At 41.5% G+C, this 22,272-nt stretch overlaps 1 protein-coding gene across 3 annotated transcripts in view; it reads left to right on the top strand.

The window, feature by feature from the left end:
- Positions 1 to 4,168: 4,168 nt before the first annotated feature.
- FAM114A1 (family with sequence similarity 114 member A1) overlaps positions 4,169 to 22,272 on the top strand; it is a 62,775-nt gene continuing 44,671 nt past the window's right edge. For 2 of the 3 annotated variants that reach the window (XM_082653979.1, XM_082653977.1), the window contains exons 1-2: positions 4,861 to 4,928; positions 12,689 to 13,044. In XM_082653979.1, the coding sequence (XP_082510105.1) occupies positions 12,697 to 13,044 (348 nt within the window). In that variant the 5' untranslated portion in view covers positions 4,861 to 4,928; positions 12,689 to 12,696. Of the gene's footprint in view, positions 4,212 to 4,860; positions 4,929 to 12,688; positions 13,045 to 22,272 lie in introns of those variants that run through there. The other variant, XM_082653978.1, reaches the window with a different exon arrangement.

Here is a 22,272-nt window from a genome sequence, read left to right as displayed (position 1 = left end):
GTAATTAAGTGTACAGGATGTTATTTATAACATTTTAAAACACTGAAAAACAATTTTATATAGTGTTGATGAATGAGGATATGTGCAGCCAAATGTAATAGAACTATGGGTGGGAAGGATGCACAACAACCTCAGGACACTCGTTACCGTTACCTCTGGAGAAGGTGGAGACCAGGAGGAACAGGGTTCAAACATATCTGTAACTTTTTTCTTTTTAAAAGAAGGTTCTAAAATAAATGTGGCAAAAAATAAGATTTGTTAAATCTACATATTTTCATACCATTCTCTACTTTTCTTCACACACATAAGTATTTGTCATATTTTTCCCAACCTGGGTTCTTGGACTCTTTAATCAATAGAAATTGCTAAGAGGCCAGACGAGGAATTCAGGCAAGGTTTAATGGGGACTCGTGCTGCAGCACGAGGGATTGAAAACAAGTAACAGGTGCCCTTGCTCGAGCCCCAAGGTGGGTGAGCTGGTCCCTTAAATGGGGTGAGGGTGAGGGCAGATTGGTGGGTTGGGCTGGAGGGTTGCTTAGGTCATTTGCCTACCCCCTTGGTGGTGCTGCATGCAGGGATCATGCTCAGGACCCTGCTTTTGCTCCTGGCACTTCAAAAGTGGCAGTTGGGTTTTGGCTTTTTTGTATCTTATTGTTCATATTTTGCCCCAACTGCACATGCATGCAGCTATCTTTAGTCCCTCATAGTTTCTTTGTATTCTGTTGCTTGAGGAGACATGTGTCCAGGTACAAGCAGTGCAGGAAAGGGTCCCAGGTCCCAGGTCCCAGCCTGGCTCAATATTATTCTCTAGTTTTCTATATATTTTAACTACTCCTGAGTTTTTTAAATAAAAATTGCTTACATTGCCAAAAATTAAAGTTTTGAAATAAACCAGGTGGGCTTGAAGCAGCAACATTTGAGTAAAAGGGCATAATTAGCAGTTGGCAACAAAACCTGTTGCTTGATTGATAGTCTCTTATTGTAAAGATACAGTTTGGGTCAAAGGAGAAAGAAAACTGGATAAACCTACCTAAGGAGACAAAAGACCTGTACTCCTAAAACTATAAAACTGATGAAAGAAATCGAAGATGACACAAACAGATAGAAAGATATACCATGTTGTATATACCATTGATTGGAAGAATCAATATTGTCAAAATGACTATACTATCCAAGGCAATCTATAGATTTAATATTATCCCTATAAAATTACCAATGGCATTTTTCACAGATCTAGAACAAAAAATTTTTAAAATTTGTATGGAGACACAGAAGGCCCTGAATAGCCAAAGCAATTTTGAGAAAGATAAACGGAGCTGGAGGAATTAGGCTCCCTGACTTCAGACTATACTACAAAGCTATAGTCATCAAAACAGTATGGTACTGGCACAAAAACAGAAATATACATCAATGGAACAGGATAGAAAGCCCAGTAATAAACCCACTCACCTATGGCCAATTAATCTACAACAAAGGAGGTAAGACTATACAATGGAGGAAAGACAGTCTCTTCAATAAATGGTGCTGGGAAAATTGAACAGCTACATGTAAAATAAAAAAAGAAATTAGAACATTCTTTAACACCATACACAAAAATAAGCTCAAAATGGATTAAAAACCTAAATGTAAGGCCAGATACTATAAAACTCTTAGAGGAAAACATAGGCAGAACACTTTGACATAAATTGCAGCAATATCTTTTTCAAGCCATCTCCTAGAGTAATGGAAATAAAAACAAAAATAAACAAATGGGAACTAGTTAAACTCAAAAGCTTTTGCACAGCAAAGGAAACCATAAACAAAATGAAAAGACAACCCACAGAATGGGAGAAAATATGTGCAAATGATACAACCAACAAGGGACTAGTCTCCAAAATTTACAAACAGTTCATGTGCCTCAATATCAAAAAAACAAACAACCCAGTCAAAAACTTAGCAGAAGACCTAAATAGACATTTCTCCAAAGAAGACATACAGATGACCAAGAGGCACATGAAAAGATGCTCAACATCACTAATTATTAGAGAAATGCAAATCAAAACTACAATGAGATATCACCTCACACCAGTCAGAATGGTGTTAAAAATCTAAAGATAATAAATGCTGGAGAGGGTGTGGATAAAAGGGAACCCTTCTACACTGTTAGTGGGAATGTAAATTGGTGCAGCCACTATGGAAAACAGTATGGAGGTTCCTTAAAAAACTAAAAATAGAGTTACCATATGATCCAGCAATCCCATTCTTTTGCATATATTCATAGAAAACTCTAATTCAAAAAAAATACATGCACCCCAATGTTCATAGCAACATTATTTACAAGAGCCAAGACATGGAAACAACCCAAATGTCCATCAACAGATGAATGGATAAAGAAGATGTGGTACATATATACAATGGAATATTACTCAGCCATTAAAAAGAATGAAATAATGCCATTTGCAGCAACATGGATGGACCTGGAGATTATCATACTAAGTGAAGTAAGAGAAAGACAGATATGATATTGCTTATATATGGAATCTTAAAAAAAATGATACAAGTGAAGTTATTTACAAAACAGAAACAGACTCACAGACTTAGAGAACGAACTTATGGTTACCAGGGGGGAAGAGTGGTGGGAGATACATTAGGAGTTTGGGATTGACATGTACACACTGCTATATTTAAAATAGATAACCAGCAAGGACCTACTGCATAGCACAGGGAACTCTGCTCAATATTCTGTAATAACCTAAATGGGAAAAGAATTTGAAAAAGAATAGATACATGTATATGTACAACTGAAACTAACACAACATTGTTAATCAACTGTACTCCAATATAAAATTTAAATTAAATTTAAAAACAAGGGGAGGGGGTTTCCCTGGTGGCACAGTGGTTGAGAGTCCGCCTGCCGATGCAGGGGACACGGGTTCATGCCCCGGTCCGGGAAGATCCCACATGCCGCAGAGCGGCTGGGCCCGTGAGCCATGGCCGCTGAGCCTGCCCATCTAGATGGAGCCTATGCTCCGCAATGGGAGAGGCCACAACAGTGAGAGGCTCGCGTACCGCAAAAAAAAAAAAAAAAAAAAAAAAACACAAAGGGAGGAATGCCTGATAGGGCTGTTGCCTTTCAGCAGGGCAAGGAGGGGCAGGTGTGGCAAAGGTATTTGCTATGCCCTAGGCAGGCACAGAAGTCACAGGCAATGGTGTTTGTGTCTGTGGTACACCAAAACACACCTGTCACACCTGGAATACAATTTGCTAACACTCACAATGGCAGAACTCAGAAAGAATCACTGTTTTTAAAATTAAATTTTCCCTAAACTTTATACAAAAAATTACAATACACATACATATTCACAAGAATAGGTTTATACTATATACACACTTTTGTAAGCTTCCCTTGCTCTCAACTTAATATTCGGCTATGGCCCGCCTTCCTTCCATATCAACAAATTGGACGTACAGTTATAGTTAATGACTACAGCATGTCCGATTGTTTGAAGTTACCATAGTTTACTTCACCAATCTTTTTACTGGGGGACAGATTATTTCCGCGTTATTTTCCCCGGCATAAACAACCACAATAAACATCCTTGGACGTACATATTTGTACATTTGACTGTTTACTTAGTACAATTCGCAGATGTGGAATTCCTGGGCCAAAGCTAATACATTTGAATTTTGATCCGCATTTCTAAACTGGCCTTCTAGAAAGTATTTTTATTCGGTTGATTGGTTTTAAATCAAATTACACTCCCACAAACAGAGTAAGACAAAGCTGTTTAAAGCACCACCAGGGGATCGCAAACTCTTACTGAACTTGAGCGGCCCCTTCTCGGTGAAACTGTCTGCGGTGTTTCCTGGGCGCTTTTAAAGGAAGGAAAGGGATCCGGAGAACCCCGAGTCCCGCCCTGGGTGGGGGTGGGCGCCCCTCCAGTTCACCCGGAGGCGCAAAGCCAGAAAAGCCAAGTTCCCCAAGCTTGGTCGGAAGCGCGCCCGCGACCCCCGCAGCCTGAGGAAAGAGGTGCCCGGGACTTCCGCCGCGCTCTGGGCTGGGGCGGGGTCACGGGGGGCGGGGCCCTGTCGGGACCGCGGGGCGGGGCAGCTCGGCTCGTCAGCACCCGTCCCCCTCCTGGCCCGCCCTCAGGCCGCGTCCCCGCCAGCCCTGCCGACGTGGCGGGGCGGGACCCGGCGGGCGCTCCCGCGCGCACTCGGCCGCCTGAGCGGTAAGAGCCCTGGGTAACTCTCGCCGTCATCCCCTTCCCCGGGCGGGCAGATGGGGGGGGGGGGGTGGATGCGGGGACAGCCGCCGCGGGGTGGTGGGGAGACCCTGCCGTCGCTGCTTGTCCTGTTCCCGGAGTCGGCAGGGGCTTGGCACGGGGCGCAGGACCCGGAGGACCGGCCTTGGGTGAGGGTCCCGGGCGGCGCGAGCGTTGCGGCCGAGGGCCCTGCGTGGGTGCGGGCGTGTGAGTGTGTGTGTGTGAGTGTGTGTCGCTCCGGGTCCACGCTCATGCACACACCCACACGCCCGCACTCTGGCTCTGCCCCCTCGGCCGGCGAGAACCTCTGCGGAGCCTGTCTTGTGCTCCCGAAGTATCCGGTCCAGCACCATGCAAGTCGGAAAAAGTTTCCCCAAGGTCCTAGGATCGACTGAGAGGTAGGCTGCGGGGTCTCCGCAGCGGGGGACACAGAGGAAGCAAGTCCCATCCCGGGGTTCGCTGCCCTTGGCCTCGGAAAACTGAGCTCAGGCCTTGACCTCCCACCCAAGCTCATCATCTCTCCCCCTGCAGACGCCGGCCGTGTTGGCTCTTCCACCCCAGCCAACACTCTAAGCCAGCAGCACCTCCATTCACAGCTCCCAGGTTGAGTCCTACTCCCTACGCCAGCTCCCCAGCCCCCCCAACCTGCCCACCCAGTTGGCTCATCTTCTTCCCTGGAATCTGGTGAGTATTTCCAGCCATCTCAGATCAGGCGCCTAAACTTCACTGCCCTTTCCTAGAGTAGGAGACCTCTCTGTATCATCTTAAGAGTGATCTCTGTCCTACCGATCCTATCAATTCCCATCCTAAACACGGAGAGAGTCAGGCAGGTAGCTTTTTAAAATCAATGTCTCTTGAACTCCAGAAGACCTCAGCCAACCTGAGGAAACTGAGAATGAGGCAGGCTTACTCCTCAGAGGCCTCTCTCTGCTTTCTTTTCCGCCTAGTGCTCCTTTCCTACCTCACCCATATCCATTCCCTGCTCTCTCCTTCCTTTCTCCATCAAAACCTGAGCTCAGGAAAGACTGATAAACTCCTTACATCATAAGCTTTAAGCAAAAGAAGGAAACTTTCAGGGTGGAATTTGAGGCTCCACGGAGCCAGTCCAGAAGGAATTTGAGGGTAGGAAGGGACCTTGCTGAATCTCAGGGATTCAGACCATATAAGCAGCCATTTATTTATAAGACCAGGCTTACAGGACTGAGATGGTGAAGAGATCTTCTGGGTACTCTGGGATCTCGATACAGGGAGGCCTTGGTGAGCTATGAATTACTCTCATCTGCCTCTCCACAGGGGTTGTCGTCACTCCTGTTTTCCAGAAGATTCTCTGTAATGTTTCTGTAGGACTTTATACTCCACAAGCTTCAATTAAAGCAGGATTCAGTTTGAAAAAAATAATAATAAGACCAGGCTTATATGGAACGTTGTTTCTTTTTAATCAATATCAAACAATATATTTCAGTTCAGTAAATATTAGAGGGTCCAAAGCCAAACTATGTGCTTGTTGGTCACAGTTCTGGAGGAGAGAATGACAGAGAAATAAATATTCCTTATAAATGCCATAGAAGTCCATGCAAGGTATCATGAAAAACACGGAAGAGAGAGTAATTCATTCTTTGGAAGGAGTGGGACAAATTCAGGAAAATTTCAAAGTAAACAGTGACATTACACATTGAGAAACAAATAGGAACTTGCCAGGCAGTTGGAGACAGGGCATCCTGGGCAGAGAAACCAGCATAAGCGGAGGTGGGGATGTTTATGAGCTGTGCCGGCAGTGATGGAGCATCTGGTGAGGGAAGAGTGTCGGGTGTGTTGAGAGTTACAGAAGCGGATAGAGAGATTGGAGCTGGATTGTGCGGGGCCAGGGATGCCATGCAAAGGTGTTTAAACCTAATGGTTTTTAAACAGGGGAGCAGGTAGGTCCTCTCCGTGTTTCATAAAATTACCTGGCAGACACGTGGAGGCCGGACGGGAGGATAAAGAGACTGGGCTCTGGGCACGTGTACTTGTCAAGCACCGTAGAAACTCTTGCAACCTGGTTAAGAGCCTGTCATCCACAGTTTTTGTTCCTGGTCTTTCACTTACTGGCACTTTTTGAAATTGGGAGCAGTGATTTCACACAGGGTATGGTATTACCAAATTCTTATTTTGCCAAGTGAGATCATTAAAAAAAAATCCATGCACTACACCACTATTTCATAAAATGAAAGACATTTTAATACCAGGAAAAGCACGAAGGCTAAACTTGCAAGATGAAGGCAGTGCTTTACATTTAATAAATTTAGCTTGATGAAAAACTCGCTATCTTGTCCTCATTTTCCTCTGTCATCATGGACTGGTTCCAGTCCTGCAGTCTGGTGTTGGGGAACAAAGTATCCAGATCATTTTGTCCAGCCTTACTCTACGTAGGAGGGAGTGAGGAACAACAACAAGAATGAGCTGTACGCCCACAGAGGGATGGTGGGACCAGAGCATGGCTCTTTGCGCCTCAGCGTCCATCCCTCCCATCCCTCGCTATTCCTCCATATCGCTCTTGGTCCAGCCACACAGCATCTGTTCTGAATATCTACATTCATTCTTGGGCATTTGCACATACTCTTATCCCATCATGCCTGAATAACTATCAAAGCCGCTATCAAGGTTCTCCCATGTATGAGATCAGTCTTGTTCAGGCACATCTTTCCCTGCTTTGATGTGCTGTTTTGCATCATCACTTAACCATTTCATGTTAGATGCAATAGTTTCCTGGGCCTTCACTGACCAGGAATAAAATGAAAACAGATTATTGTTTTCTGAAGGATAGTAACCATGTCTTCCGTTTTAAACTTATTTTTGGAGCTATGATGTTGCTGCTCCAATACCTAGCATAGTTCTGGGAGCATTCTAGGTGATGAATGAATTTACTCATGAAAAACTAACTTATTCCCAGCCCATAAAGGCTTCTTTATATGCCACTCTTCCTCTCCTTGGAATCTACTGAAGAAGCCTCCTTGTTTCTGTGGGTTGAGGCTCCCTAGCATCAAAGCCACAGGACATGGCTGCAGCGATCAACATTCCAAACCATAAATCGGGAGATTTTAAGTCTGACTGCTTCTGGGGCATCCAGGCAGAGGTGGGGGCTGTCCCAGGAAAGAGCATGTATCACAGCTGTGGTCCTTCTGGACACCAACAGTCACTGCATAGAAACAGCTGTGTCTTTAGAACACAATTTCTAATGGCTTCAGACAAAAGGGCACCGCCTTAAAAAAGATTACATATCTCCTGTCATAATAACATCCAGAGTAGACAAAGATCTACCAGGACAAAAAAGGTTTGGGAGGGGATTCTTTTTTGGTTTTGGTTTAGGAAAAATGTGGACCTGTAACAGGCAGAAGTTCATGTACAATTAGAAGTTAAAGTAGGGCTGAATATTATGGTGACCATTTTCATTATTTGAACAGATGTAAAAATATAGTCTTTCTGAAATTTATAGGTTGTCTATAAATATTTCCTAACAGTATTGGTTCAGCACCTGATAGATGAACTTTGGGCGTGTTTCTGAAGGAATGGCTTCATGTTGTTGCTTGAATACAGAGCAGCTGCAGGGAAGAGAGGTTTTGTTCGATAATTTTTCCACAATTGAGGTGAGCTGACTTAGGGCAGTTTGGCCATCAGAGATAGATGAGGGCTGTAGGGCTCCTCTGTGCAACATCCCTACCAAGACTGATTGTACTATGAATCCACCTCTCAGATGGAGTTCTGCCTCACACCCACATGTATATTAGCGACCAGGCTCAGTTATGTAGCTTGTTCTTGTAGGTTGATGAAGTCCTAGCTCTCTTTGCTTTTAGGACTGCTCTGGTGGCAGGACTCAGCTAACCTTCTAATCAGGCTTTGATGTTCTCCTGCAATTAGCAGAAGAACTAGAAAAACTCTACTGCAAAGTTCAATAGCTGCTGGACTGAATATAATCTTCTGCCCTGGAAATGGAAGAGCTGAAAGCACTTGTGCATAATTTCTTGCCAATCCACTTTAAGCACTATTTCCATTTTATCAGTGAAAAATGCTTTTAATACCCCTTAGGATAAGTAGTACCCCCTGATAAATAGCGATCAGAGAGAGGGATAATTGAACCCTCTCAAAAGGTGAACACTTCATTACAGAATCTGAAATGCTAAGTAAGTAAAGACCCTGGAGAGTATATTCCTGAATAGGGCACTTCAAATGTTAACCAGCCACCCTCAGGGCATAAAATACAGCTAACTCACATAGATGTCACATGGTATGTGCTGAAATATTTTAGCACTGGGAACAGTATCACAACAATTGAGGGTGAAGCAGATACAACAAAGTGTTTATAATGCTTTTTATTCACCCATGAATGTTTATCATAACCAGGTTTATTCTCATGTTCCTGCTTATAGAGAAGTGAAATAGCTTGGAACTTCTTAATAATCCAGATCAATAAGGATTTTCAAATTATCTTACAAAGAAATTAAGATATCAGACAGTGCCTATGACCAGCTGTTGATGAACAAAAAAATGGGAATATAAGTGATGTCCAATATGGACCCATTCTCCTTATGGTTGTGCCCCTAGGACCCAGGCGGGGTTAGGGCAAATTAGGACAGAGAACTCTAGGCCATGGCCGTCAAGCAGTGTCCTAGACCATGGGTTAGCAAACATTTTCTATAAACGGCCAGCTAATAAATATTTTAGGCTTTGCAATTTTGTGGGCCATATGGTCTCTGTTGCAGCTATTCAACTCCGCTGGTGTACTAGAGAAGCCATAGACAGTACATAAACAAAATGAGCATGTCTGTGTTCCAATAAAATTTTATTTACCAAAACAGAGGGAAGGCAAATTTAGCCAGCAGGCTGTAGTTTGGCAGCCCCTCTCCTAGGCCAGTCCTGACTCAAGGTTTTCATAAAGATTTTATAAGTTTCCATGTGATGATAGCTTTTCAAGTACCCTCCCTCAATCTCATCCCCCTCCCATGAACCACAGTAACTACTCCTTTTCTGTACAGTGGCCTTTTTCACTCTTTACTATTTCATCTAGGCATTGACCATACTCATTGACAGACCATATCCAACCTTGAATATCTGAAATTTAATATCCCACCTAAAAGGAAATATGCATTATTTGCCTTTCCCGTCTGTAGACTTGTTTACAGGTGTGTTATCAGAGAATTCAAGTATTTTTGTTTAAAAAGAGACATTCTAACTCAGTTATCTGGGAGGTGAAGGAACAAAGGAAAGACAATATGGGTCATTTGGAACCACTTGCTGTAAGATAACTCCTGAGTAGTGAATGGGGTAAAGACATTTTCTGCTTGCTTTCATTCCAAATTACACTTTAATTTTAAATCTCCACAAAAATATTAATACAACTCAACACACATATTTCTTGAGCTTCCCACTATGTTCAAGAAACCATGTTAAGTGCTATATAAAATATGAAGACAAAACAAGGAAGATCCTTGTCTTCATAGAATTTACAGTATAGTAGGAAAACACTCAAATGACTGATCAAAGACGATTGTAACCCTCCAAAGTGAGACAGATGCAAAGCACTCTGGGAAGTTCAGAGGAAGAAAAGTTATATCCAGTTGGGAAGAACAAAAATAGAGGAGGCGGTTATTTTAAATGGGCCTTAAATATGTTAAAACAACATACTGAACCAACAGCCATCTGAGGTTCTTTTGTGAATGTCAGGCATTTTTCACATACTTATGTTGTCTCACTTAAGGATTTGGAAGGGCATCGTGGGAGGTAAACCTAGTGGGATCAGAGCACAGAGGTCCTTGGATGGCAGCTGAAGGATGTAGCTTCATCTCAATAGGAAGTGGGAAGCCCCTGAGGATGTCTGAGCAGGAGATGATGTAATTAAAGCAGTGAGGTAAAGGGTGGGGAAGGATGGGGAAGTGAAAGGGAGAACAGTGGAGAGGTAACCCCAATATTGAAATCATCAACATGAACCAAATTGAGGACCTGACTGAAGGTGATGGCAGGGAAAATAGAAGTCAAAGAAAGGATATGGATTCTGAATAAAGAGCCTCTAGGATTTGAGCACTGGTTGAATGTAAGAGAAGAGGCAAGTGGCATTGCAGATAGGGCTCCGACGTGGCTCAATCTCAAAGTCAGACGTGGGTTCAGATCTCAAATCTGCCACTGTTTCTTAAAGTGTGACCTCTGAGCATCAGTTGCCTCATCTGTAAAATGAAGCTCGTCGTAGCTAACTCACAGGAGATAGCACGTTTAAAGAGCTTGGATTTAATAGGCACTCAGTAAATGATAGCTATTGATATTATATATTCTTGAGAAAGTGAAGGTTTGGTCAATGACAGCTCTGAGATTTTAAGCCTGGGTTATTGGAGAAATCTAGGTGCCATTAAAAGAAACACAAAGGTCAAAGTGAAGATCTAGAATTAATGGCAAGACAACAGGTTTCCTTTGGGATAGAAAGAGATGTTCAGCTGACGATTAGAACTGCTTATCCAATGGTGGAATTTTTTCTATGGCAGTGTATTGAGATATAATTCATACATAACAAAGTTCACATACTAAAACTTCACTCTTTTTAAATGTGCAGTTCAGTGGTTTTTAACATGTTCACAGAATTGTACAGCCATTACCACTATCTAGTTTTAGGACATTTTCATCACCCACAAAAGAAATCTATACCCATTAGCAGCCATTACTCATTTCCCCTCCCTTCAGCCCCTAGAAACCACTAATTTACTTTCTGTCTCTATAGAATGGAGGTAGATATTTGAGAGTCACAACATAGAAGTGTGTAAAACTGTGAGAAAGGAATGTGATTCACCAAGGGAGAGAAGGTAGCAAGAGAAAAGAAAATAGCTAGACAACTTTAGGGAATGGCTATTTGAGGGGACAAGAGGGTTGGCATAGGCACGTGAGTTCTAAGTCTGTGCCATCATGTGGCCAGTATGTTAAATGGCTTCCCATATACTGTGGTTTTAACAGTGACCAGAGATTTGACCAACTGGTAAACACTGAGGTCAACAAAAATACCCACTGATTTTCCTGAGACTTGGCTTCCTGTATAGTGAGAACACTGTGTCTTTATTTTAGACTAAGAAAATTATCATCTTGAATAAGCCTTCTAGATATGTGTTATTCAGTAAGATAGCCACTAGCCACACATACCTGTGTAAATTTAAGTTTACATTATTTAAGATTAATATTTTTTTTTGGCTGCACCGCATAGCTTGTGGGATCTTAGTTCCCCAACCAGGGATCGAACCCAGGCCCACAGCCCTGAAAGTGCCAAGTCCTAACCACTGGACCACCAGGGAATTCCCTAAAATTAAAATTAAAACTTAGTTCCTCAGTTGCACTAGCCACGTTTTAAGTGCTCAATAGCCACAGGTGACTGTTAGCTACCATATTGGCCAGTGCAGATACAGAACATTTTCATCATCACTGAAAGTTCTGTTGAACTGCACTGTTCGATATGATAGCAATAACTTGCAAGCTTCATAAAGAGTTTTCTGCTTCGTAGATTATTTTGTAATGGCTACATTCCTTATTTGGCTTAATATTAGCTTCTTTTTTTTCTGTTTCATCCTTGTGTTTTTCCATCTAAACTATTGTCCAAATATAGCCCAGGCCTTCATGGGCTGGTACCCAACAAGGCACACTTATGTGTATGTATGTCTCTCTCAATTTGAATTTCAGACCACATTGCAAAGCCAAATGTCAAATATTTTTTATAAGCTCTCAGGTATTTTCCATGCTTATTCTCATTATGGCTAAAAATATAATTAATAAAGTCATATTAAATAAGTACTTTCACAGATACAGATAATGCTCTTAGTTCCCATATGCATATTTATTTCTTCATGCCAAGTAAGAGATCCATGAAAGTTTAAAGAGAGCACGGTTGGCTTGTATTAGTTTTTTATTGCTGTTGTAACAAAGTACAACCAACATAGTGGTTTATAATAATACACATGTATTCTCTTATAATTCTGGAGTCTCTGAAGGGAGAATGGTTTCCTTGACTTTTTCAGCTTCTAGTGGCCACCAGTGTACCTTGGCTTGTGGCCCCTTCCTTCATCTTCAGAATGCATCACTCCAGTCTCTGCTTCTATCATCACATCACCTTTTCCTCTTTGTAGTCAAATCTCCCTCTGCCTCTCTCTGATAAGGACACTTGTGATTTCATTTAGGGCTCACCCAGATAATCCAAGCTTCTTAATTTAATCATATCTTCAAAGTCCTTTTGGCCATATAAGGTAACATTCACAGCTTCCAAGGATTATGACATGGATATTCTGGGGGGCCATTATTCAGCCTACCCCAAGGTTACATAAACTTTCTTCTTGGTAGAAGAAAGGTTACCCCCACCAGATTTAACTTAATTATTCAGGGCTTTGAATTAACGTTTAACAATTCGGATTAAAGCATAAGATGTTTGTTTGTAATCATGTTGACAGATATTAAAATGTCTGATGATGGTGACGATACCTTAGCCACTGGAGACAAAGCAGAAATCACCAACATGCCCAATAGTGATACCTTACCCAAAGATGCAGAAGCGCACTGTGATTCAGCTACGATTTCAAATGAGCTAACGCCAGCTGACCCCAGAGGAGATGTACATGAAAATGCGGCTGTTCAGGGTGCAGAGACTGCTGACACTGGACTCACTGAGCAGCCCAAAGACCCCGGTCCCATGGAGCACCCCCGCAATGGAGAAGTGACTGAGGATACCCTTGATGAATGCATTGACTCCGTCAACCTCGAGGCAGAACTTGGATCCGAAATACTCCTGAAAGAGCAGAGTAATCCGGTAGGAGTGGTTCACTTGACTCAGTTCAACCTAAGTTCTTACTGATACTACCATGGCCATAGATTTGTGCCAGGCTCTTTGGGTAGGGATTAGAAGTTCAGTATATACTGTGACATTACCTCTGTCATCAAAGATGTGTTGTGTGGTGAGAAAAGGCATATATGAGAGTAATTGGTCATTATAATATTTGCATTTTGATAATTGTTTTATTATTAATAATAACAATCACCAATTATTGGGCACATCCTGTGTGCCAGGCACTCTGCTAGCTACTCTATATGTTATGTAATTCACTCTATACAACAGTTCTTTGAGGTTCTAAGCTGGATATTATTGACCTCAAGTTATAGATGAGGCAACCAGGCTCAGAGATATTAAGCAACCCAGTAAGATTAAGCTACTCAGTAGTATATGGAAGATATTGTAATATTGAACATAATGAGTCCAAATTATTAATGAACCTGATTCCACCCTAAACAAGTCAATGTTTCTTTAACATCACTCAAATTTTGATACATATTTACAAATCTACTGTGAAGATCTTAAACATTCAGATCACTCATTTATTATCACATACCACCGTCCAGGGGACCAGAGGCAGAACACGTTCATGCTTCCCTTCAGTGCCTGCACCTGTCTCTCTGGGCGATAAGACAGACCAGTGTCTCCCAGGTGGTACCTGGTTCCACATCAGTATGACCATCAAGCTGGGTTTTCCTGACACCTTCCCCTCCATCCATGTGGGGACTGGAAAGGGTGGGGAGGCCCTGTCCTCCAATCCTCCCTTCTAGAAGGATGCTACGGTATAGGGGAAATGAGAGTCTTCCCTCTGCCAGGCCCAGCCCTGCTCTCCTGGAGTGTACCACACAGATCACCGCCTTGAGGTGACTCTGCTCCAAGCAGTGAGGGACGGGAATGAAGCAGGGGGTCGGGGGGGCCTGGTTTTCATCCTCCATCTATCGTTAACTTTGTTAGTTTGAGCAAGACACCTAATTTCTCTGTGCTTCAGTTTTTCCTCTGTAAAATGAGGACTTTGCACACGAAGACCACGAGGTATCCTTCCAACTAATGTTTTGTGATTCTTTTATTCAGAATCAAGCTTCTTAGCCACAGTTTCCTCAAAGCGACTCTTAGAATTATTCTAAGATGATATGAGCTTCCTCAGGGAAGAGGGGGGGTTCCCATCACTGGAGATGTTTAAACAAAAGCAAACAATCATTCTGCAGGAACGTCATGGAAGGCATTTGAGGACCAGATGGGAGTTTGGATCAGATATGTAAACATACGTGTAAAATTTTGTTTACAAGTTCCATGATATCACAGACCCTTTAAAGCCATCCATGGACCCCCCTGAGGGAACTCCTAGACCAGAGGGTCTCGACCCTAGCTGAACATTTCAACCACTGAGAGAGCTTTAAGAAATAATGATGCCAGGATGTATATTAGCCTGAATTCTCAGAGAAACAGAACCAATAGGATATACCCTATTCTTGTATTTACCTATATGCCTGACTCTGGAACCTGGGTTCCCTCCATGCTGTCTTTCTATTGGGGGACCATTGGTTCCCAATTGTTATTGTAAGTGCTACTATTGATACATATTAAGACACTATGTCTTAGCCACACCATTTTGACCGAAGACGACTTAAAGAAACTACAAAAGCTCCACTGATTCAAAATACGTGAGCTCATGAAGGCTAGATTATACATTCCAATTTCAGACTTCTGAAAGTTATAACAAGATTGCCAATAAAGATAGCACAAAAAAATTCAGTATGCTCCTACACATCCATCTTCCTAAATTTTGAGCAAATCGAATGAATCCTGCTCTTGCAAGCACTTTATAAACCTCCTTAGTGCTACAGGGAGAGAGCCAACTGGCAGACAGGTACTCCCCTCCTCTCCCAGCACCACTGATAGCTTTCAAGGACTTTGAAAAGGTGAGCATTTCCTCATAATGAAGCATCACAAAAGTACCTGGATGGAAATACAAATATTAGCCACAGAGTTGGGGCCATGGCTCTGCATGTGTGTGTGTGGCATTGCATCAGGAGCTCAGATAGAAATGGGGTGTAGGAGGAATTCTTGTGAGTATATTGGTTCTAAGAAGGCAGAAAGCTGATATGGGTGGCTGGAAGGGCCTTGAAGGGAAGGGATATATCTCTTTCACCCAGGTTCCATTTAAACCCTTCTAAATAGGTACAAATATAGTCTCCTTTAAATAATTACCAGAAAAGGGGGTTCTGCTATCTCTCGTGGCAGCCTATCCTTGTATCTTAGGTTAATATAGAAGAATTCGGTTTTGTGCTTCATCTTCAAGCATTGTTCGTTTGCTGTTTTATTTGCTGTTTGTTGGACACTGATAAGAAGTCCTTTTGCAGTGATGAAAACAACCATTTTTCTGTTGATCCAGCAGATAATGAATTCTACAAAAAATCTTCAATGAAAAGTTCTTTTACAAGTTGGCTGTTTGGATCTTGAACACAGATCCCCTGAGGGATGTCAAGTCCTATAGGTGTAGTCAAGCTCCAAAACCTATCTGATTCCAGGTGTATCTGAGCCTAAAAGAATCTCATCACCTTTAAAAAACGTTTCTAAGGGAAAATTCCTGCTTAAAAAAAACCTGGCAGAATAGTCTTTGAAGACGTAAACTTATATAATCTAGGACACACTAGATTTTGTGATAATGGGTTTAAATGTATATATTTTTCTATAAGTGGTCTGAGTTCCCTTAAAATCCACATTATTAGCTTCACCTTTGCCTGAGCCAGCATGGGGGCCATAACTTGGCAGGTAGGGCGGTGTGACAAGGAGGGGGCCTGGGGCCAGCGGTTCTGCCAGCTACTCAGCTGGCACCTCTACCTTGAAGGATCACACCGTTCACAGTTGATGCACTCAGAGAAGCTATTTCTGTCTTTAGGGCCCCTTTCTCATCCATTCTGATGTACAGACTCAGAAGCCATTGAGTTAAGGCTTCCTTCAGGACTCCACTCTACCACATCCATAAGAGATGGTCCCCAGCCTCACTTGAACTTTGAAGGTTGTACTAGATCCTTTAAGGCCTCAACCAGCCTCAGGATACATGAGTTATGCCCCAGAATCTGAGTAGTACAACTATCTTCAGGACGCCTACCACCTAGATGGGTAAGGCAGTGTTGCATAAAAGCAACTATAGCATGTCTTATAGTACTAGATAGGACAGGCACAAGGTAGCCTTAGATAGAGCACTCAAATCAATCTTAAGGAGTCAGTGAAGTCCTAAGCTTCCATTCAGAGATGTTTGTCTTGAATGCTAGCCTGGAGCGACATTTATTCCCAGAGATCTTGTGGGACCTTATTATGTACTAGTCTATCAGCCCCTAAAAGATCTAATCTAGATAAAATTTCTCTAAATTCTTAGCACCAAGAAATATTTCCCAGAGTAAAAAAAATTTCATCCCTACTGTCCTACACCAGTGCATAAGACCAATTATGAAGAAGGTAAAGAACGCAATGTTACAACTAAAAGTACTCTCAAAGGAAAACATAGACTACCACTCAATAGTTCTGTCCCTGGAAAAGGAAAAGCAGGGTGTTTAAGAGCAATAAAATTGCTATCAACAGAGACAAAGATGAGAGAACATAGGCCAAGACATGCTGATGATAGATTTTTGCCTCTTAAATGAGTGAGTAGAGTTTGCTACAATTCTGTTGGAGTATTTCTCCTTTTAAGCCTCTCTCCATCATGGCACCTGATTTTTGACTTGGGCAACCAGGTGGATGCTGTTGCCTTATGGCTATATTGGGCAGTGCGTCCTAAATCTGGTGGTATATTAGAATTACCTGGGAAGCTTGTTAGAAATTCAGATTCTCAGGGTAGAAACCCTGAGAGATTCTTTTTTAAAAATTTATTTACTTTATTTATTTTTGGCAGCGTTGTGTCTTCGTTGCTGCGCACGGGCTTTCTCTAGTTGCGGTGAGCGGGGGCTACTCTTCATAGCGGTGTGTGGGCTTCTCATTGCGGTGGCTTCTCTTGTTGCCGAGCACGGGCTCTAGAGCGCAGGCTTAGTAGCTGTGGTCCACGGGCTTAGTTGCTCCACGGCATGTGGGATCTTCCCGGACCAGGGCAGGATCCCGTGTCCCCTGCATTGGCAGGCGGATTCTTAACCACTGTGCCACCAGGGAAGCCTGCTGAGAGATTTTTGTTTTGGTTTGGTTTTGGTTTTTGTGGTACACGGGCCTCTCACCATTGTGGCCTCTCCCGTTGCGGAGCACAGGCTCCGGCCACACAGGCTCAGCGGCCACGGCCCATGGGCCCAGCCGCTCCGCGACATGCGGGATCCTCCCGGACCGGGGCACGAACCCGTTTCCCCTGCATCGGCAGGCGAACTCTCAACCACTGCACCACCAGGGAAGCCTGAGAGATTCTTATTCACAAGATCACAGTAGAAGCCAAGACTCTGTATTTTTAATAAGTTCCCCCAGATAATACTCTTGCAGTCAGTCTGTGGACCCGTGTTTGGGAACCACTAATACGGGAATCGTGTAAAATTGAGAAGATGGTGAGTTCCATATTGAACATGAGATGAGACATCCAAGTGAAGATATTTTGTGGGCAGTTGGTTATAGTGGTCTGGAGCCCAGGGGATAGAGAGAGATTTGGAGGCCAGCAGCAACTGGATGTTATTTAAGTAATGGGAGTGGGTAAGATTGCCCAGGTGTTATATATAAATAAAGAACAGAGGCCAAGGACCTGGCCCTGAAGTCTCCTGTCTCTAAGCCACTTTGGTCATGGACCGCTCTTTGATAAGTTGTGATTGCCAGCAAAGTTCATTCTATAAATGAAATCAAATCTCAAATCACATTATACTACACTGACGTTTTAAAATTAAACATTAACTAACAAGAAAGTTAAAGATAGCTTGTGAGAACTCATGTAGGCTTGAGAATGTGCCATTGTTTTGGACTTTTAGGTGCTTTGACCACTACCCTGCGTGAAAGGTGCATTCAACACAAATGTCTAGAATTCTAGGGGCAGGGGTTTCTTCCCTTATACCTGGCATCAGAAACCAGAATTCTCCAGAGTTCAGAGATGGATAGAAGATCATTTAGTACAGGGAAAAACCCTTTCTTGCACCCTATTCATGTAAAGGTAGGAAGAGGCTCTAAAATATATTTAACCATCTACAAGTGTTTAATACCTTTAATTTCACCATCGAGAACCCCTTTCAGATATTTAAAATGCTAGTCAACAGTCCACCATGTTTACCAGTTAAAGCCCATTTCTGTAATTCAGTATGCTAATTAGCAAAGCATCATACGTTAATACAGATGCAAATAATAGAAGTGTTCATTATAGCTGCCTTTGAGGTATGGCTTTCCTGATTAGGATGCCAGCTGACCACCTGGACTGTGTGTATTTTATTGGAATGCAGTTGGGTTGTATCTTAATCTAAGGAGCTTCCATAATATCACAATATGCATGTGGAAACTTTCTAAAGTAAACTGAAATCATCATAATAAGGGATGGAAAAAAAAAGCAAGAGTCAAAAGATAGGTCATGAAAGCCATGAGAAGAGTCTTTTAAGAATTGAAAAGTGCTTAAGCTTCTGATGCTACTGAGAGGTCAAGAAATAAAATGACTAAAATGAGTCCATGGCTTTGACAATGAGGAAGCCATTGTGATCTTGGTGAGAATGGTTTCATGAAATAGTGACCATGGGAGAGTCACCATGGTGGGTAGAGGAGTGGAGGGGGTGGATACAGAAGGCAGGTATCTTTTTTAAGAGTTGAAGAAGAAAGAAGGACATGGAGCAGAAGCCAGAGAAGTTCGAAAGAAACATTTTGTCATCGTGATTTTCATTTGCTGGTTTTAAGATGGAGGAATCGTGCACATCATTAAATGTGGGAAGCAGCCAGAGAGAAAGGTTGAAAAACCAGGAAAAAAGGGAGAACCAACCTTCCCAGGCCCAGAGGAGTTCAGATGGAGGTGATAATTACAACTAAGACGAAGATATCATTTCCGTTATGATAGAAGGGGAGGAAGTAATTGTGACTGGGGATGCAGTAAAGTTAGATTTGTATTGAGATAGGTTTTTGGTGTAGGCTAGTCTGTGTTTTGTCCATAAGAAAAAGCTACTCAGACTTTTAATTTGGTTTAAACAATTAGTGTTCAATATATTAAGGTTACAGATTCACAATGTCAATTCTCCCTAGTATTTACATTCATCTCACAAATCTTACTGTATTTAGAAGCCTAACATAATTGAACAGTCACTTTCAAGGGGCTTTTGATTAATGCTTGGTCCTTTTTGCCAACTTAAACACTGTCAAATATTTTTAAACTACATCTATAAACTTAATATACATTTTAAGTACCTCATTTATCTACTTAAACAAAATCTTGCTGAGTACTTAAAAATTGTTGTAAATCTTAAATTTATAGAGTAGACTAAACAACCCCTTAGGTGACATAACATTATGCATAAACTTAGGAAGATTTCAACTTAAAAATCAGAAGTCTAATAATTCAATTATTCATTTTAAATTGATTTTCAAAAAATTGTCACTCTAATCAGTCAAATTCCTTAAACATCAGTAGTATAGAAAAGACCAAATATGCACAAAATGATTAATAGCATATTTCACGCTTTAAACCTTTCCATATTTGATGTTAAATCTTCCTAGAGTTGAGTGATGCATACTCACCAAGGAAGAAGATTACCTGGGAATAACTGAGGCCATTTTCAAGCAAATATTTCGACAGAGCTGCAGGCTTCCAGAGTAATTTACATCCTCCCAAATGTCACACTGGGCCCTTTTTAGAACAGCTGTGTCACAAGTTACAAAACTTAAAAAGGCTTTGGTCTCATAACTCCTACTGTCCACATCCCAAGACCAAAGTTATACACAGTATCTGATTCTTGTTCTACCCAAGGAAATAGGACAACCAGGTTGGTCTTTATCCTTTAAGAGAGGTACATATATCTTCTATCTAAATATTAAAGGCCTTTGAATTTGATGGAATTCTAAGATTTGTGCATATTTTTCTATCTAATGATACCTTTGAACTTGATAGCCTAAAAATAAATAAATGTCTTTTATATTTAAAGAACTTCGAACTTGATAGAATCTTGCACTCTTTCATGTTCTTAGGACCACGCAACAGTTATAGATGTTTAAATGATCTCCAGTTGAGTTTTGGAGATCCCTCTTGATCAAACCAAGTCTGATTTGCTGTTACAATATGCGGTCACTCTTCTGTGAGTTTATGAGGAAGGGACAGGAAGTTGAGAGAGTTCTTATCTGATGGCTTCTGTTTTCTCTGTAAATTAGGATGTGAAGTTCTCTGGTAAAGGAGGTGGGGGTTACATGGGTGAGGGTGAGAAAAAAGCTTTAAAATATCCATATATGAAAATGGGAGATCTGAGTAGATCCATGCTGCCTAATTTGTAGTCTCATAAGCATGTGACATTAAAGCTATTTAAAGTGGAGACAATACTCAAGATGAGATATATTTATAATTCATGTCAAACATTTAGTTTTTGTGGTTTTATATTAAATGTGCACATTTAGTTATTTGAGTATTTGCCATTGATAACAAATATTCTTTTTAGCTGATCAGGAAGTCACAGCTCAATGTCAAAGGAGCTTTATTAATAAAGCAATTGAAGTAGTCACACTGCAAAAAGTTCTAGACTCATTTAACATTAATTTCCATTTGCTAGTCAATTACCAGCTGTCATGGCATATTACGTATTGTAAATTTGAGACAGAAGCTGTCACCCCTAAGTGTATTAACTCTCCCTAATCACATAGGTAGAGATTGGTCCCATGAAAGAACTATATTAATCACCAACTTACATATGTCTTCATGATGGTATAAAATTGCCACTGGCTTCATTGCTGAAGTGAAGTAAATCAATGTAGACACCAAAAATGAAAGCAGACTGTCATGAATCTTGAGTATTTCCATTCATGTTAACAAGCTTCTCATTGTTTCCAAACAGAAAAATAATGTCAGCCAACTTTCAAAACTTTTTGCTTCTTAGTGTTAAAAATGTAGTTACTTATTATTATTACTAGTTAACATTTCTGGAGTATTTATTATGTGCTAGGCACTATGCTTACAGCTTTAAGCGAATTATTTCTTTTAACTTTCACAATAACCCTGTGAGGTTATTGGTTCTTATACCTATGGTTGCATTTTTGTAATGAGTCAGTGATAGCTAAAAGACTTGAGTAACTAACATGTCCAAGTGGCAGAGCCTGGAGTCAAACCCAAGCAATTTAATTCCATAACCTTTACTCTTGACCAGTAGTCTATGCTGATGGATGATGTTTGATATTTACGCGGTGAATCGCTTAGGAATGCATTTGGGTGCAAGTAACTAAAACCCAACATATATTAGCTTACAAAATAGCAATTAATTTTTTCTCACTTAACAGAAAGAATGGAGATATGCAACAACTCACATTTGTTTAGTAGCTTAGCAGTACCAGGACCAGTGACTCTGTGATTCCCTGGCCTTTCCCTCATGGCAGCAAAAATGGCTGCTTCAGTTTCAAGCATCAGGTCCACATTCAGGGCAGGAAAAAAGGAGAGGGGAGAGTCGGCACCAGACAAAACTGTGTATTTTATCATGAAAGCAAAACCTTTCCCATTTATATCTCACTTGTCAAAACTGTTTCACATGGCCACCCTTATCTGCAAGAGTGGAAGATAAGAGTGGAAGACTGCACGCAGAAGGAAGTTGGGGATGACGATGGACCAGCCTTGAGTCAAAAGTTATAGAATCTAGAAACTCTGTAGGAATTTTTCATTTCCTTCTTAACTTCTTCCGTTCTTTCCTTGGAGTGAAAGAGCTGTTATTCTTCATCTCCTAATGTGTTCTTTCCTCATTTTCTATAATGCATTTCTGGATATTAAGGGAAAGCTGTGGTTCCACCGAGTCAGGATGCATTGGTTGCAAGTAACAGAAACTAAGCACACCTAAGAAAATGGATGAATTTCAGTCATTTATTTAACAACTAAATTTATTAAGCACTCATTATACGCCATGAATTCTATGCTCTGTGGATATAACAGTGAACAAAACATTAAAAGAGAGAGAAACACTGTGCTGGAATCTCATAAAACCCAAAAGTAGGAATGCGGTAGGGCCTTGAAGAGGGACAGGAAGCAGAGGCTGAGAAGCTCTCTGGAATCCAAACAGTTTCTCTGAGCGTATCTCAGAGAAGATTCTGCTC

The sequence above is a fragment of the Grampus griseus genome, assembly GCF_964374135.1.
Source record: "Grampus griseus genome assembly, chromosome: 4".
NCBI lineage: Eukaryota > Metazoa > Chordata > Mammalia > Artiodactyla > Delphinidae > Grampus > Grampus griseus.
Note: the sequence above shows the minus strand (reverse complement) of the source record. Positions and strands in the feature narration are given on the sequence as shown.